Source organism: Balaenoptera ricei, chromosome 1 (genome assembly GCF_028023285.1).
Source record: "Balaenoptera ricei isolate mBalRic1 chromosome 1, mBalRic1.hap2, whole genome shotgun sequence".
NCBI lineage: Eukaryota > Metazoa > Chordata > Mammalia > Artiodactyla > Balaenopteridae > Balaenoptera > Balaenoptera ricei.
This window is the reverse complement of record NC_082639.1, coordinates 15,377,634-15,395,112: the sequence shown is the minus strand read 5'-3', so window position 1 is coordinate 15,395,112 and position 17,479 is coordinate 15,377,634. Positions and strand designations below refer to the sequence as shown.

The window sequence follows — 17,479 nt, the reverse complement described above, 5'->3', positions numbered from 1 at the left end:
GTCAAGAGGCGAGTTGAGGAAGGACCGGGAAGCTGGGGAAACAACAGTGCTGGGGCGGAGTCAGGAAAGCGGGCCCGCTGAGGCCTGATCTCCCCTTCTGCCCATAATCCCACAAGCCCCAGCGGGAACCCGGGCCCTAGGGGGGACCCCACCCCCAAGGCTCCTCCGCCCCCTCTTCTCCTGCCAAGACCACTCTGGTCTGGACGTCTGGCCCTCACCTTGTGTCGCCCCTCTCCCACTTTCTCCCCTCCCTTCCCTCTTCACATCCTGCTCCCGCTCTGCTGCCTTCTGGAATCTTCCCCACAGCCTCCTGCCTGGACCTGGTCTCTCCTGCCTTTGTCTCCTCTTCACCGAGGTGGGTCCCAGCTCTCAGCTTCCTCCCCATCGAGAGGGCTTCTGTGGCCAGGCTGCAGCCTTGCCCAGGGAGAGACTGTTCTGGTCCCTTCCACCCCCTGGCCTGGTCGCTGCGCGGGGAGAGATGCAGGGGGAGCGCCCGGAGGCCTGGGACTTGCCCCCCGCCCCGTGTCTGTCGGGGACCCGGGTGGCCTAGGGGTGGGACGCTCCTCTGAGCAGTTCCGCGCTGCAGGGCGGCGGCCAGGGTGTGCCTCTGACACGAATGGGTCGGCAGAGGACCCATTGGAGGGGACACATCTGAGTGTGCTCCCATCTCGGTCCCTGTGCCCCTGGGGGCGGGGCCTGTGGGCTCTGTCGGTGCCCAGGAGCCTGCTCTGAGGCTCTTTGGGTAACTGAGGCCAGACTTCAGGCCTGGGACGTTAGCCCCGTGACCATGCTGTGGTGTCAGGGCTGGGACTCATGTACTACTTTGACAAAGGCCAGGATGGGGCCACCTGCTCTTTCATGGGGCTCTGGAGGGCTGCAAGGCTCCCAAAGCAGGGATCACCCTGAGTCATCTCGTGGGAGCAGCCAAGGGGCCCCAGAGCCAGGCCTTGTGACCAGCACTCTGTCTGCTTGGGAACCTGGTCCTAGGACATGCCAAGCTCTGGGCCCATGTTGGCTGCTCCAGGTCTGGGTCTCGAAGACTCTGGGCCCCAGCCTTGAGGGCCTGGCTGAGGAAGTCAAGCTAGTGCCAGTGAGAGGCCCCCCCCCCCTCAGAGGCCCCCAGTCTTTCACAGGTCTCGCCTTCCACACTCGAGAGAGACCCCAACAGGGCATATGCCCCCTGCCACGTCCAGGATGAAGCCACACCCAGGTCTGGGCTGGAAGAGCCAGGTGGCCAGGGCCAGGGCCCCGGCCTTTCTGAGTCCTCTGGGGCTGGTCTCGCTGGAGGGCTCCAGGGAGGAGGGCAGCCCAGGGGCCCCTGCCCTGCCCCCACCTCCACCTGCTCCATCTGGCTGGTCCCCAGGGCCGGAACCTCCAACCCTCCTCTCTGTCAGCCCCCAGAGGGCGCTAGGGAGGGGTGGGGGCGGGGCCCGTAGATGCTGCAGTTGGGCGTGGGGCTCCAGCGGTAGATGTTGAGGTAGGTGCCGTGCTCCTCCCTGTACGTCTGCTTCTGGAAGCACAGGACCACGCCTGTGGGGAGCGGAGCGCACGGACTCTGAGGTCACAGTGGACCCCGGAAGGTGGTCTCGGGCCAGCAGCACCAGCACCGTCAGCGGGCCCACCCCAGGCCTGCAGGCTCCGACGCTCGGGGCCCAGCCTCTGCATTCACAGCCCTCCAGGTGCCCCTGGTGCATGGTAAACAGAGAACCCCTGAAGCCCAACAGGACAACGTCAAGAGGGGGAAACTGAGGCCCAGGAAAGGGTGCATTTGCCTAAGTCACCCAGCAAACCCAAGGCAGAGCTGGGACGGAAACTCAGGTGTCAGGAACTCACCCCCCAGCCCAGTTACTTTGTACCATCGCAGGCCTCTCTCAAGCACAGAATCACAGCACACCCGCCCTGGAGGGAGTTCGTGGTGAGGACGGAGTGAGAAAAACACTTGTAAAGAGCTTAGCTCAGTGCGTCCCAGGGAGCAAATGCTGTGGTTGCTGTTATGGGCCTTCAGAAATCATCTACCCTATAGTTCTCAGCCTTAGGTGCGCGTTACAATCTGCTGGAGGGCTCCTGAAAACCAAGGCTGCCCGACCCCACCCGTAGAGCTTCAGATTCAGCAGGTCTGTGTGGGGCCTGATAATTGCGCTTCTAACAAGTGCTGTTGATGCTGCAGGTTCGGGGAACACCTTTCGAGAACCACCCACTAGCCCAATTGTTTGCAAACTTGCAAACTCTCCATCAGCAGAATACCTTCTCTGACGTGAAACTCTTGGCCAAAGACTAATATATCAAACAGCCGAAAAAGGGGACTTCCCTGGGGGTCCAGTGGTTAAGACTCCGCGCTCCCAATGCAGGGGGGGCCCGGGTTCGATCCCTGGTTGGGGAACTAAGATCCCACATACTGCAACTGAGCCCGAGAGCTGCAACTAAAGGGGCCCACACGCCGCAGCAAAGACCCAGTGCAGCCAAAATAAAAAAGATAAGAATAAAAAAAAATTTTTTTAAATGGCTGAAAGAGAAGCCACTTGAGCTACAAAATACATTAAAGAGCCAGCTGGACCACCAATCCAGGAATAACCGACTCCCCCATTAGCTCTCACAGCAGTTGACCTGATGGCCCCAGAAATCCCCAGAACCCAGTGTGAAAACCATTGCTTGGGTTAGTCCATTGTCTTGGGGGTTGAAGAGAGAGATTCCTCTCCTCGAACAGCTTAATGAACTCCTCTCTCAAGCCAGACCCTCCACCGTGCATCTGAACAGCAGAATATGAGGACCAGACAGCCCTGGGCTGCCAAGGGTCCCCAGATGTGCCCAGTTCCCCGCCAGACTCTTTCCCAGAGAACAGGAGTCCTGAGTATCTTTGCAAAGCTGGCATTGCTTGTGAGCTCTTAGTGAGGGATGACACACAGCCTGGTTAAGATAAGGAGACAAAGGGAGCCCAGGGCTGCCCACGGGGCTGGGCCAAGGGGCACCTGCTGCCCCAGGATGGGGCACTAGCAGGGGCAGGGCAGGGACACCTGGGCCATCAGCTTGGATGCCGTGCCCCTCAGGTGGGGAATGAGTCCATGGTAAAGGAGGGAACCTGCCAGGCCTGGCTCCAACACCTCGAATCCCTAGAAACCCTGGGTGTTTAGGATGGGGCCACCTCATCTGCTGGGGTCCCAATGACAGAACTAGAAAGGAATGGGTCTGCTCAGATCCAAACCCCTCAGTGTACCCATGGGGAGACTGAGGCCAGGTGGGGAAGGACCCTGCCCAGGGTCATACAGCAAGGAGATGCTAGGAGAACCTGGGCTCCAACCCAGGTCCCCTGACTCCCATGCCAGCCTGACACAAACTCTCAGGATCACCTGAGGATCTGATTAAAAACAGAGTCCTGGACCCCACCCAGACCCGACCCACTGAATCAGGATCACTCCCTTTGCTCTCCGAAGCTTAAGAATCTTGGGGACTGGAGAACCTGGGGGCCAGTTCAGGCCTGGGGGCTCCAAGCACATCAGGGAGATGTGCCAGAGCCACAGCCAGGGTTATTAGATTTGGCAAACAAACAAGCAAACGAAAAACAAGGTACCTGGTTAAATCTGAATTTCAGACAATAAATATTTTAGTATAAGTATATCCCAAATATTGCATGGGATATACTTATGCTAATTCTTCATTTTATACTAATACTTATTAATTTTATGCTAACATTTAGTTTTTAGTATAAGTATGTCCCCTGCAATATTTAGGATATACTTACATGAAAACATCTTTCATTGTTTATCTGAAATTTGAATTTAACTGGGCATCCTGTGTTTCATCTGGCAAGCCTGCCCACGGCCCTAGCACAGGCTGAGGGGGCTGGCAGTACACACTTTCTTGAGGGGAAGGGGCGATGGTGGGAGAGGGACTCACTGCAGACAATGTTAGTGATGTTCTCGATGGTGTAGTCATAGTGGTCCACACAGGTGTGGCAGCCCAGGTCAAAGAACTTCTGGTAGCAGCAGTCGTGGGCATGGCAGCACCTAGGGGCGGGGAGAGGAGAGCAGACAGGCGTAGCCAGGCTTGGCCCCTCTCCCACCGGCATCATCATGATCATCTGTTCCTGTCCCTCACGAGTCAGACCTTCAGACTGAGGCCCAGAGAGGGCAGTTACTTGCCTTAGGTCACACAGCCGGGCAGAACCAGGCCAGTGCCCCGGGTTCTTGTCCGTGATCCCCTCCTTCTGTCCTCTGCCCAGAGCCCTAGCTTTCCCCCCCACCCCCTGGAACCCTGGCTGCAGCTGCAGGAGGGGTCAGGGTGGGAGGGAGGGGCCTGGGTGAAGTCAAAGTAGGAAGAGACCGGCTAGATGCAGGGGCTATACCTGGCAGTGCACGATGGCCAGGGAGAGACAAAGGCCTGGAGAGGTAAGTGGGGCTTGGGGACAGGGGACAGGAAGCAGATGTGGTGTGGCTATCCCAGCCCCTCTAGTGGAGGGCAGGCAATTAGTCAACACGCATTTATGAAGCCTCCACTGATACCAGACTTGGTGCTGGCTGCTTCGGGGGGAGCCAGGAGCAGAGGATAAGCCACGGCTTCCGGGAGCTCCCAGTCTGATGGAGGAAGCACAGCCCTGTCCACCAGAGCCTCCAGGCGAAGGGGCCAGTGGTCACAGCCCTTGCCTTTGTCAAGTATAAGCTGTGTGACTATTGCTCTCATGTGTGTTTGGAGGCAGGGCAAAGGCTCCTTCCGGTGAGAACGGAAGTTCAAATGCCTCCAAGCCCAAGACCTTGGAAAGGGACGATAGAAAGTGTTCAAGATGGGACTTCCCTGGCGGTCCAGTGGTTAGGACTCCGCACTTTCACTGCCGAGGGCCCAGGTTCAATCCCTGGTTGGGGAACTGAGATGCCACAAGCCTCGTGGCCAAAAGTAATTAAAAAAAATAAAATAAAATAATCATGCCAATGATAGAATTAAAAAAGAAAAAAAACAACCCACAATGTTATACACTTTAAAAAAAAAGAGAGAAAAGAAAATATCCAAGATGGTTGAGGAGGACACGGGTCAAAGGTCAGGCTTCTGGCCACTAACTCATCAAACAAGCCTCCTCGTTGGGGGAAGGGGCCTCTCCCACCTCTCAGAGATGGAGACAGTCTGACCTTCACTGTCCCTGCCCGGTTCCAGTAGCCCAGGCTCTCCGGGACCTAACAGTCCGCCTCATCCATGGGCAGGCCGTGCCCCCCCACCCACCCCTGCAGTAGCAGCCGTAGCCCACGAAGGACAAGATGGCGTTCCTCCCTGTGTTGGCTTCCACCATGGACTTGAGGTTGAGCAGGCTGCTGTGGGCCGCGGGCAGGACTGCGAGAGAACCGAGGGGGTGCTGTGAGTTCCCTGCCCTGTGCGTGGCCTCTCCTGTTTGACTGGCTGTCCTTCCAACACCCCAGGGCTGGGCAAAGGGGAAGGGAGAGAGGGAGCAGGAGAGGGAGGGCAGAGCAGGAGGAGGGTGCAATCTACAAAGCAGCCGGTATGGTGCGTTACACACATCCTTACACTGAGCCCTATGGCCCTGAGAATATAATAATAGTATTTGCCAGGCACTGTCCTATGCCCCTTCCATGCATTAACACATCAAGTGCTCCCTGCAACCCTACAGAGTGCTGATATTATCCCCATTTTACAGATGAGGAGACTGAGACCCAGAGCATATAGTAACTTCCCCAAGAGGACATTGTTGAAAAGAGGTGAAGCAGAATTTGGACCCAGCCAGTGAGAGCCCAGTGCCTTAATACACTCTAAGGGGCTTCACAAATGCCACATGCTCTTCTGAACATGATTCTGGGCCCTTCTGGCTTGGCCTGGCTCCTCTGCTCCCAGAAGGGACTCAGCGTCCCCACATGGCCCTGGGGCCAGTGCATCATTCAATGAACACACACACACACACGCACACACACGTATATATTTCTTCCCCTTTGTCCTTGTCTCACAGGTAGTGCAACAACCTTTCCTATACCAGCAAAATCACAAAATCAGCTTCCCGGCATCCTCAGGCCGCTCACCCCAGGGACATATTCTCCCCTCCCCTGCTTTCCTGCCTCCTGGGCTCCCAGATGTGCTGGCTCATTGCTGAGTCAACATCGAGCCTGGCATTTGGGTCCTTACCCGGGTTAGGCCGCCACCCACACAGGCAGGAGGGCCGCTGTCATCCCATTTTATGGATGAGCAAACTGAGGCTCAGAAGGATGAAACTTTGCCCAGGTCATGCAGCCTGGAAGTGGCAGAGCCCAGACCTGAACCCAGGTTTGTGTGCCCCAGAGCTGGGGTGCCTCCCCCACCCGGGCTCCTCCATCTGTGCCCGGGGCTAGGCACCCAGTTCAGCCTAACCCTAACCCTAACCCTAACTCTCTCCCCATCCCCCACCCAGCTCCACGGCCTGAAAGAGGAAATGTACTGGGAAAGGGAGGAAGCTAAGAATTTCAGAAACGGAGACTGGATGGAAACCCAAAGGCCGAAATTACTTGTTTCTGGAGACATGGTTGTCCAACATCACTAGTGATGACAAGGGACTCACCACCTCCACATGCCTCAGTGGGAAGAGCACAGACTTTGGAGTCAGACAGAGGCAGGCCCAGAACTAAAGCTCCCTGGAGCTCTGTTTTCCCATCTGCAAAATGGGAATAACAATCCCAGCCTCCAGAGATCGGGCAGGCCCGTGCCCAGCTCGGAGCCTGGCACGCACCAGACCCTCGTTCCCCCCATGGTGCCCCCTCTCAGGGCTTGTTGGGACCCTGGGCCAGGCCTGCCCTCCCGGTCAGAGAGCTGATTTTAGGAATCCTGCTCCACCTGTGTCTTCCTGTCTATTGGCTCCGGGATTTTCGTCATTACAGAGAATAAATAGCACACAAGAGAGGAAACAAAGAAGGAATGGGGAGAAATGACAGACAATTTTAAGAGGATGGTTTAGAGCCTGTAAATGGCTATGTTAGGTCCGGGGCAGGGAGAGAGGGGCCCCTGCATCCTGTAGGCCTGTCTCTGACTTGGCCGCGTTGGCTGTTGAAGAGACTGGAAGAGGGGGGCCAAGAGGGGACCCCGGGAATGTTAGCTCTCCCCCCACCCTTTCTGCCTTGCAGGGCTCTTGCTGCTGGAATCAAATGTGTGCCAAGCAGCCTGGGGGTCAGACAGACCCAGATCTGCAAACAGGTCTCTCCATTAGCACTGTGCGGCCGGAGGCAGGTTGCCTAAATTCTTTGACTTCGATTCCCAAATCTGAGAGCAGCCAAGAAGGTCATTCCCCTGCAGGGCACCGGCCGCATCGCCCGCGGTGAGGTCCTGGCCTCCTCACCCCCACCTCCACTCCCACGCCCACATCCTGGAGGTGTTACACCTGGTAGGGGGCAGCTTCCATCCCCAGGGCCCCCAGCCATCAGCTCCCGCCTAAAACTCACCCATCCGCACACAGGACGGACACACACTCACACTCTAACACACACACAGACGTAAACCTACAATCACCCACCGCACACTCTCCTCCACACACCACACAAGTGTACACACGCACCCAGACACACGCCCACCCATACTTCCTGTGCTCACACACACCTCACACATAGACGCACACTCTCGTACTCGCCAACCTCACACACGCATACACACACTCACTTTGGAGTCAGACAGAGGCAGGCCCAGAACTAAAGCTCCCTGGGGCTCTGTTTTCCCATCTGCAAAACAGGAATAACAATCCCAGCCTCCAGAGATCGGGCAGGCCCATGCCCAGCTCGGGGCCTGGCACGCACCAGACCCTCGCTCCCCCCATGGTGCCCCCTCCCAGGATTTGTTGGGCCCCTGGGCCAGGCCTGCCCTTCCCCTATACCTCCCACACTCATACAGTCTCACAAGCAGACCCACACTCACCTCCCACGCCTGTACACATGCACACGCACCTCCCACTCTCACACACACACAGCACCCAGAGTGGCCACGTGCACATTCCACTCCAAGCAGAAAGAACAAAACCTGCATTCACTCAGGCTGCAGCCTCTGTCCCAGGCCCCTGGGCCGGGCTGAACTCAAGGGGTTATGTTCTAAATAACAAGTCACTTCGCCTGAATTCAACCAACTGTTTCTCACGTCTGGCCACATTTAACCTTATTTCGTTTCTGATATTTTCGTCCTTTGTCTCAAACCTGGCTGGGTTCAGGGAATGCTGAACAGGTGGACAGAAAGCCAGTGGGACATTCAGCCCATCTTCCGCCTACACAGGGCAACTGCCACCAGGACGCCTGCCTGTGTGTCAGGAGCCTCGGCTGTCCGGGGGGTGGGGCCCCCCAGAAAGAAGAAGGAAGAAGGCCCCCAGACCTGCTCCATGTCTTCCGGTACATCTCACACCCAGACCTGCTACACACCTGCCGTGTGCAGATGTGTACAGCCTACTTTCATATACATGCTCTAGAGACACACACGCCAGTGTGAACACCCACTTACACATCATCCTGATATGTGTTACACACATAGACATCACCACGTGCTCAGACACACCCACACACACATAGATACATGCAGCTATCCGCACGCAAGCTCACTAGCTCTGCATGTACACACGTACACAAACATGTTTTCCTATGTACACAAGCACGCCGGTGTCCCTAAGTGCCCTAACGCCAAGCCACCACCACCACTTTACGATGCTTGCTCAGCTGTGGGCCCTGCAAAAAGGGGATTAAGCCAGGCAGGGGCAGAGCCAGGAAGCAGAGACCCAATGGCAGGCCTGAGGTCCTGTGGCCCGTGGGTGAGTCACAGCAGAAAGGCTGGGGGTGTCGGGGGAGAAGGAGGAGTTTCCCAGCGCCTTCACTCACCACTGCTGGCCAGGATGGCGATGGTGATGAACTTCTTCATCCCCAGGTAAGACCTGAGAGAGGAAGAAACCCTGCTCTTGAGTCCGTCCCTTCCCCCTGCCTGCGGTTCCTGGCCTGCGGCTCCCTCCTGGGCCTTGTTACAGGTGTGGTCGACGCCGTCTCTTGATGCCCCATTTCCTGCTGCCCTTGCCTTGCGATTAGCTCCTCCAGGAAGATCTGAGCACCTCCCACTTGCCTGCACCTCCTGGAGGGACAGCCCCCACGATGGCAGAGCCCAGAGGCACCAGGAGCCTCCTTCCCTCCCACTCTGAGCAGGAATCAGCTTCCAAGACAGGGAGCTCCTGTCTCATGGAGTTGGACCCTGTCACAGATCAGAACCAACCCCCTTCCATATGCACACCAGGGAGTCACGTGACCCAACCTGCTGGCTGGCTCTTGCGCCCGGAGCCAAGAGACCTGGGTCCCTGGGTTCTAGCTGCAGCTCTACTTCCAAAATGCTGTGTGATCATCCATAGATCCCTTAGTCTCTCTAGGCCTCAAGTGCCTATAAGGATTAGCTAGATGATCCCAAAGGCCCTTGTAGTGCTGAAAATGCAATGACATATCTCAGCCACCATCAGAGACTCAGAGCTCTGCTTTCTGAAGAAATGGATTCTAGGAGCCCGTTCCCCACCCTCATCCCTGCTTCTCTCCAAGGAGGGCTCCATCCCACGGAAGCAGGCATGTACCTGGAGTTTCTCAAAGGAGAAGAGGCCCTGAGGCTCGGGCCCCTCCACCCAGAGGGGTGTCTAACCAGCCCCTTCTTCCTGAACTCTTTGGGGTTGGCCTGAGCCCCATCTGCCATGTTCTGGGTTCTGGGGGGCCAGGAACATAGGGCGCTCAAGGAGAGCCGCGATCCGCCCCAAAGTCTCCGGGGAGCAGGCCCCATCTTCTCACTGTCGCAGTGGCAGAGTAGTGCCGGGGCAATGCCGCAGGGCAGGAGTCAGGTGACACATCCTCTAGAAAAAGGAGGCTCCACCTCCCCCCATGGCCCTGCCCACAGCTGCCTGGTAACTCCCACTCCAGGGTGCTCGGGCCTGCGGGGCGGGCGTGGGAGTTGATGCACCTGAAGAGGAGGTGGCCCTTCCCCAGGCATCTGAAAGGAAATTAGCCCAAAGTTCTCTCTCTTCCCATCCGAAAGGGATGAAAAAATTATCCAGTGACACTTGTTAAAGCACAGCAAGGCAGACTAATTATTCAAAGGGGCCATTGGATAGTGTAGGGACTGCTATGATGGGACCTTGTGGTGAGGGAAAGAGATTGGATTCAACTCCAAACAGAACAAAGAAAAGTGGGAATTTGTAGCCAAGGCACAGCGTGGGGGTCAGAGGATGGGAAATTCCTAAGAGGAAACATCAAGGGTGGGGGGATTCTGGCTAAACCCACCTAACAGGATTCTTGCTGAAGGCAGGCAGGGTGATCAGACATCACCTGGGGATGGTGGGGGGGGGGTGGCTGAGGAACCCCATCAGATATCAAGGATGAGGGATCCTGGCTGAAGTGACTTAGCAGGTGTCACGCTAAAACTGGACAATGCCTAGATGGACACGGAAGCCCAGAAGTTGAGGCCTAGGAGGAGGAGAAGAGTTCAGGGCGACGAAGCAAGTTTGGGTCAAGGAGAGGCTCTGCCCGGAAGGCCCTCCGTGTGGATATGCGCACATCTGTAAGCCATCCCTTCACATCTGGAAGGGCTTTAGTCCAGAATCTGCACAGAACTGCCTACCCACATCTGCAAGCTGCTGGTGCCCACCTCTGGCTAAGACTGGAGGGGCACGGGCACACGCATCCAGCAGGAAGCCCCCAGCTCACATCCGGAAGGGCAAGCCTGCAGATCTGGAACAGGGCTACTCTGCGCCACCACCACTGTCATGTGACCCGACACCTCTCCCGTGGGGACCGTCCTCGGCATCCTAGGGGCTTGGGCAGCATCCCTAACCTCCACCACTAGACCCGGTAGTAACCCCTCCCCATGCTCCTCCCTGCGCCTCTCCTCCTCCCTCCCCCACCCCACCCCCACTTGTGACAACAAAGATATCTCCAGACATCGCCAAATGTGCCCTGGGGGGCCCAGTCACCTCTGGTTGAGATCCTGGTGGCCTGGGGGTCAGTGCCATTTGCCTCTTTTCGGGGGTGGCATGTGTGGGGGAAAGATGGGGCCAGGGAGGAACAGAGGGGGGCTGGAGTCCTGGGAGCTCCCGGCAGTGTGGACCATTGCACAGACAGGGGCTCCGATCCCAGCACCCTGACTTCTTGACTCTGAGATCCTGGTAGGATAGCTCCCTTCCCTGGCCTCTGTGTCCTCAGCTGTAAGATGGGTATAACCGGGCATCACCGAGTACGGATTCTGCTCACAGATAATAACAGATTACAGGTGTTGTGTGCTATGGGGGCATGCGGCAGGTGCTCAGATAAAGACCTGTTTGTTACCAAGCAGAGGCCTGTTCTCCAGCCTTGAGGTGAACTGAGATGGTGGGAGGGGAAAAAGGGAGGGGGGAAGAAGAGTATCATTGGAAATGAGAACTCCAAATCGTCTCCATTGGCCCTTCCCTCCCAATGGTCCCAAACTTGCTGGCGAAGAACAGAAGAGAACCGCCCCTCCCCGCCACCAGCACTTCCCTTCCTACCCCCAGCTTTTCCAGCTTGCACTTCTGACTCTACCAAACCAACTGGCTGGCCAATCCCACATGTCATTTCCCCGTTCTCCCAGCCCTCACCCTTCCCTTGCCCAACCTCCTCTCTGCAGGTCCAGGCCCTTCTCTTTCCCAGGAAGTTATCCTAGAAAAGCCCCACTGCACCCAATCACACATCCCTACGTGGAAGGTGTTGACCTGCGCTTGCTTATACAGTCTTTTGTAGGCACCTGTATGTGTTTTGGTCTGTGGGTCTTGACATTGCACTCAAACCAGGGATCCTGGAGAACAGGGGACTATCATTTCCTCCAAAAAAGCCAGGGGTTCTCCCGGGACAGGGGCTGCATCTGCCCCATCAGACTGTGAGCTCCCTGAGAACAGAGCGTGGTGATGGGAGGGTAAGGCTGGTGCCTGCCTTCACTTGCCTCCACAGTTCAGTACTCGCTTTGATTTTTGCAGATGCCTTTTAACGATATAACTCACTCCAAAGGAGGAAGAACCAAGAAGTAAGACCCAGTCCAGTCCACATACTGACGATACAGCCGCCAACATGCAGGTAACCAGGAGGTACTTAGATCTATGCCAAGGAGGTCATGGCTGGGGTTGGTGGGGGGGGGGGGGTGGGGGCAGTGGGGGAGGCCCCTGAGAGCCTCTGCATGGTCCTGTACCATTTTCTCATCACACACTCCCACTGGCTGCGTTGGTTTGGGCTTGGTCCCTTGAGGGGAGGATGGGCGCTCCCTCCCCCCTCCTCCCCCAATCGCAGAGTGCTCAATATCAAAAGTCGACAATAGACTGGTCGACCCAGTAATTCCACTTCTGGGACTATAAACCAAGATACAAACCTGAGTAGCTCCCAGAGACAAATGAAAGAGGATACTGACTGTGGAATTCTTTAGATGCTCCTCCAAAATCAGAAGCACCTTAAGTTAGGGAATTAGTTAAGCAAATGATTAACCATCCATCCATAACTATGTTTTCAAAGATTTAACGATACAAAAAACCTGGATATTAAAGGTAATAGCAATTTTGTAAAACAAACAAAAGAAAAGCGGGGTGGGCACAACATTGTCAAGCAAATATACCCCAACTAAAAAAAAAAAGACTGTTGGAAACTAAAAAAAAAAGACTGTTGGAAACTAAAAAAAAAGGGGGGAGGGTGGTTGTTGAGGGGTGGGTGGGCACATGCATAAAAATTATCTGGAAGATACACAGCAAAACATTAGCAGTGGTTATTTTTAGACAGTAGAATATCTGGTGGTTTTATTGTCCGTCATTTTTTTGTGTTAAAATGAATGTAAGGCAGTATATTCAATGACTAAGATGAAACAGTCACTTTCCTTGAAAAACATGAATTCACTCAACTGGAAATAGCCCCTATTATCTATTAAACAAATTGAACATGCAGTTTAAAACCTTTTCATAAATAAACTCCAGGTTTAGATGACTTCACAGGTGAATGCAACCAAATGCTTAAGGAAGAAATAATACTAATTGTATCAGGCTGCTAGGGGTGCCATTACAAAGTACCATAGACTGGGTAGCTTAAACGGCAGAAATTCACTTTCTCACACTTCCGGAGGCTAGAAGTCCGAGATCAAAGTGTCGGCAGGGTTGGTTTCATTCTGAGGCCTCTCTTCTTGGCTTACAGATGGCTCCACACATGGTCTTTCCTCTGTGCATGCACATCCCTCCTGTCTCTTTGTGTGTCCACATTTCCTCTTCTCATAAAAACCATTCAGATTGGATTAGGGACCACCCTAATGGCCTCATTTAAACTCCGTTAAAACCCTATCTCCAAATACAGTCACATTCTGAGATAATGGGGGTTAGCTTCAACATATGAATTTTGGGAGGACACAATTCTACACAAATTCTTCTAGAAAATTTAACTGGAGGAAATACTTCCCAACTTATACAGTTAAGCCACTATTCTTCTGACATCAAAACTAGATAAAGACATTACAAGAAAAGAAAACTACAGACTAATATCTCTCATGAACATAGATGTAAAAATTCTTAATAAAATGTTAGCAGAGTCCATCAAGATATAAAAAGGAAAATACAAAATGATCAAGTGAGGAATGAAAGTTTGGTTTTACACTAAAAAATCAATCAATGATTAACAGACTAAAAAGACCCTATTAACAGACTAAAAAAGAAAACCCCTTAATAAATGCAAAAAACCCATCCATTTGACAAAATCTCACATCTGTCCCTGATTTTTGAAAAATATTGTCAGAAAACTGAGATAGAAGGGAACTTCCTCAGCTTGAAAAAGGGCGTCTACAAAAAAAACCCTGCAGCTAACATCATACTTAATGGGGAAAGGCTGATTACTTTTCCATCTAAGATTAGGAACAAGACAAAAATCTCCGCTCTCACTACTTCTATTCAATGTTTTACTGGTGGTTTTAGGCAGTTCACTAGGGCAAGAAAAGAAATGAAAGGCATTCAGATTGGAAAAGAAGAAGTAAGATTGTCTCTATTGGCATAAACATGATAGTCCATGTAAAAAAAAATATCATCTAGAATCTACAAAAAAACTGCTAGAACTAATAACTGAGTTTAGTAGCAAGGGAGAAGGATATAAGATGAAAATACAAGAAAATTGTACTTCTATTTACTAGCAATAAACAACTGGAAAATGAAATTGAAAAAAATACTTTAACAATAATATCCAAAAATATGAAATATTTAGGGATAAATCTGACAAAATATATGGAAGACTTGTGCATTGAAAACTATGAAACAATGCTCAGAGAAATCAAGAAAGACCATGTTTATGAATCAAAAGACTGAATATTGTTAAGATGCCAATTCTCCCGATATGCTCTATAAAGTCAATGCCCTCTCATTCAAAATCCTAATAGACTTTTCTTGTAGAAATTGACAAGCTGATACTAAAATTCATATGGAAATGCAAAGGACCTAGAATATCAAATCAACTTTGAAAAGAACAAAGTTGCAGGATTTATACTACCTGATTTTAAGGCTTATAAAGTTACTTTAATCAAGGCAGTGTAGATTGGTATAAAGATAGACAAATAGATCAATGGAACAGAATAGATGATCCGAATTAGACCTACACATTTATGGAAAATTTATTTTTGACACAGGTGCAAAGGCAATCCCATGGAGGATTTTCTTTCTTTTTTTTTTTTCTTTTATTTATTCTTGGCTGCGTTGGGTCTTCGTTGCTGCGCGGGCTTTCTCTAGTTGCAGAGAGTGGGGACTGCTCCTCGTTGCGGTGCGCGGGCTTCTCATTGCGGTGGCTTCTCTTGTTGCGGAGCACGGGCTCTAGGTGCGCGAGCTTCAGTAGTTGTGGCACGCGGGCTCAGTAGTTGTGGCTTGCGGGCTTTAGAGTGCAGGCTCAGTAGTTGTGGCACACAGGCTTAGTTGCTCTGCGTCATGTGGGATCTTGCCGGACCAGGGCTCGAACCCCTGTCCCCTGCATTGGCAGGCGATTCTTAACCACCGAGCCACCAGGGAAGCCCCCATGGAGGATTTTCGACAATGGTGCTGGAACAATTGACTATCAATATGAAGAAAAGAGAGGAAGAAAGGAAGGAAGGAAGGAAGGGAGGGAGGGAGGGAGGGAAAAAAAATAATTTCATCCATACATCTCACCATATTCAAAAATTAATCAGAATGGATCATAGTTCAACAAGGGTGCCAAGACAATTCAATAGGGAAAGAGGTCTTCAAAAAATGGTGCTGAAACAACTAGATATCCACATGCAAAAGAATGAAACTGGTTTCCTTCCCCACACCATACACAGAAGTTAACTCAAAATGGATGATAGATTTAACTGTAAGGCTTAAAACTATAAAACTCAGAAGAAACGTAGCAGAAAACACAGGAGTAGATCTCTGTGACCTTGGGTTAGGCAATGGTTTCTTAGATACTACAAAAAAAGCACAAGTGATAAATAAATAAATAAATAATTGAACTTCATCAAAATTAAAAATTTTGTGCTGCAAACTATACCACTTAGAAAATAAAAAGACAGCTCACAGAATAGGATAAAATATGTGCAAATCATATGTCTGATAAGGGACTTGGGTCCAGAAATCTTATAACTCAACAATAAAGATAACCCAATTTAAAAATAGGCGAAGGATTTGAATAGACAGTTCTCCAACGAAGATAAACAAATGACCAGCAAGCACATGAAAAGTTGCTCAACATCATTAGTCATTAGGGAAACACAAGTCAAAACCATAATGAGATACCACTTCACACCCACTAGGATGGCTATATATATGGTATATAGGTATGTACCCAAGAGAAATGACAACATACACCCACACAAAAATTTGCACACAGATATTCATAGAAAGATTATTCATAATAACCAAAAAGCAGGGAAAAACAAGTGTCCATCAATTGATAAATAGATACATGAAAGGTGGAATATCTATACAATGCGACATTATTCAAGAATTAAAAGGAATAAAATATTGATACGAGCTATAACATGAATGAACCTCAAAAACATTATGTTAAATGAAAGAAGCCAGTCACAAAAGGCCACATATTATATGATTTCCTTTATATGAAATTCCAGACTAGGCAACTCTATAGAGACCGAAAGCAGATTAGTGGTTGCCTGGGGCTTGGGGGAGGGAGTATGGGGTAGAGGAGGTTGGTAACTGTTAATGGGGAGGGTTTCTTTGGGGGATGTTGAAAATGTTCTAAAATTAAATTGTGGTGATGGTTGCATAACGGTGAATATACCAAAAAAAATCAAATTATACACTCGAATGAATGGTGTGATATGCAAATTATATTTCTGTAAAGCTATTCTTTTAATGGATCATATTATTCAGCTTTAAAAAGGAAGGAAATTTCGACACATGCCATTTGGATGAACCTTGAGGACATTGTGTTAAGTAAAATAAGTCAGTTAGAAAAGGACATATACTGCATGATTCCATTCGTATGAGGTACTTAGAGAGTCGAATTCAGAGACAGAAAAAATGGTGGTTGCCAGGGAGGAGGGGAGGGGGAGGGCGAGATTAGGAGTTCTTGTTTAGTGGATACAGAGTTTTAGTTTTGCAAAGAGGAGAGGAATTCTGCAGCTGGATGGTGGGGATGGTTACACAGCAGTGTGAAAAGTAGTTAAGATGGTAAATGTTACGTTGTGTATATTTTACCAAAACTTTAAAAAAATCTATTTTTAAAAAATGGATCATAGACCTAGGTGTAAAACCTAAGCCTATAAAATTTCTAGAAGAAAACATAGCAGAAAATCTTTGTGACCTTGGATTAGGCAGATTTCTTGGTACAACACCAAAAGCATGATATAGAAGAGAATATAGAAGATATGAAGCCAACAATAAATTGGGCTTCAGGAAAATGAAACTTCTGCTTTTTCTAAAGACTCTACTGAGATAACAGAAAGACACATCACAGACCAGAAGAAAATATTTGCAAATCACACATCTGGTAAAGGACTTGTATCCAGAATATATAAAGAACTCTCAAAACTCAATAATAAGAAAACAAACCACTCCATTTTTTAAAATGAGCAAAAGATTTGAACAGACTCTTCACCAAAGAAGATATTGATTGACAAATTAGCATAGAGAAAAGATGCTCTGCATCACTAGTCATTAGGGAAATGAAAATTAGCACCACACAAGATTCTACTACATACTTATTAGAGGGCCGGAAATTAAAAAGACTGGCTATACCAAATTTTGTGGAAATTGTACCTCAATAAAGTTGACTTTAAAAGAAACAAAAAATTAAGAAACATATACTGCTTCTACATTTATAACAAAAATGTTTTATACATACACACACATATATCATGACTATATCGCCAAATAATTCCTAATCATTAAGCAGTTGACCCTGGAGGAGGGAGGCATCAAAGGACATTAGTCCCATTTTATGGAGGCGGAAACTGAGGCAACAAGCTGGGCTCAGCCTTGTGAGTCAGGGAAAGCCTGGTTACAGGCAGCAGCCTGAGGACCAGGCCAGTCCCTCAGACCAGG

The 17,479-nt window shown here is 50.8% G+C and overlaps 1 protein-coding gene across 1 annotated transcript; it reads right to left on the bottom strand.

Annotated features, from left to right (window-relative positions):
• Positions 1-1,390: 1,390 nt before the first annotated feature.
• PLA2G2F (phospholipase A2 group IIF) lies at positions 1,391-9,648 on the bottom strand. The gene is given in 6 exon segments (XM_059914326.1): positions 1,391-1,530; positions 3,892-4,002; positions 5,165-5,207; positions 5,210-5,313; positions 8,805-8,857; positions 9,533-9,648. Coding segments are annotated over 6 exon segments (567 nt in total).
• Positions 9,649-17,479: the final 7,831 nt, after the last annotated feature.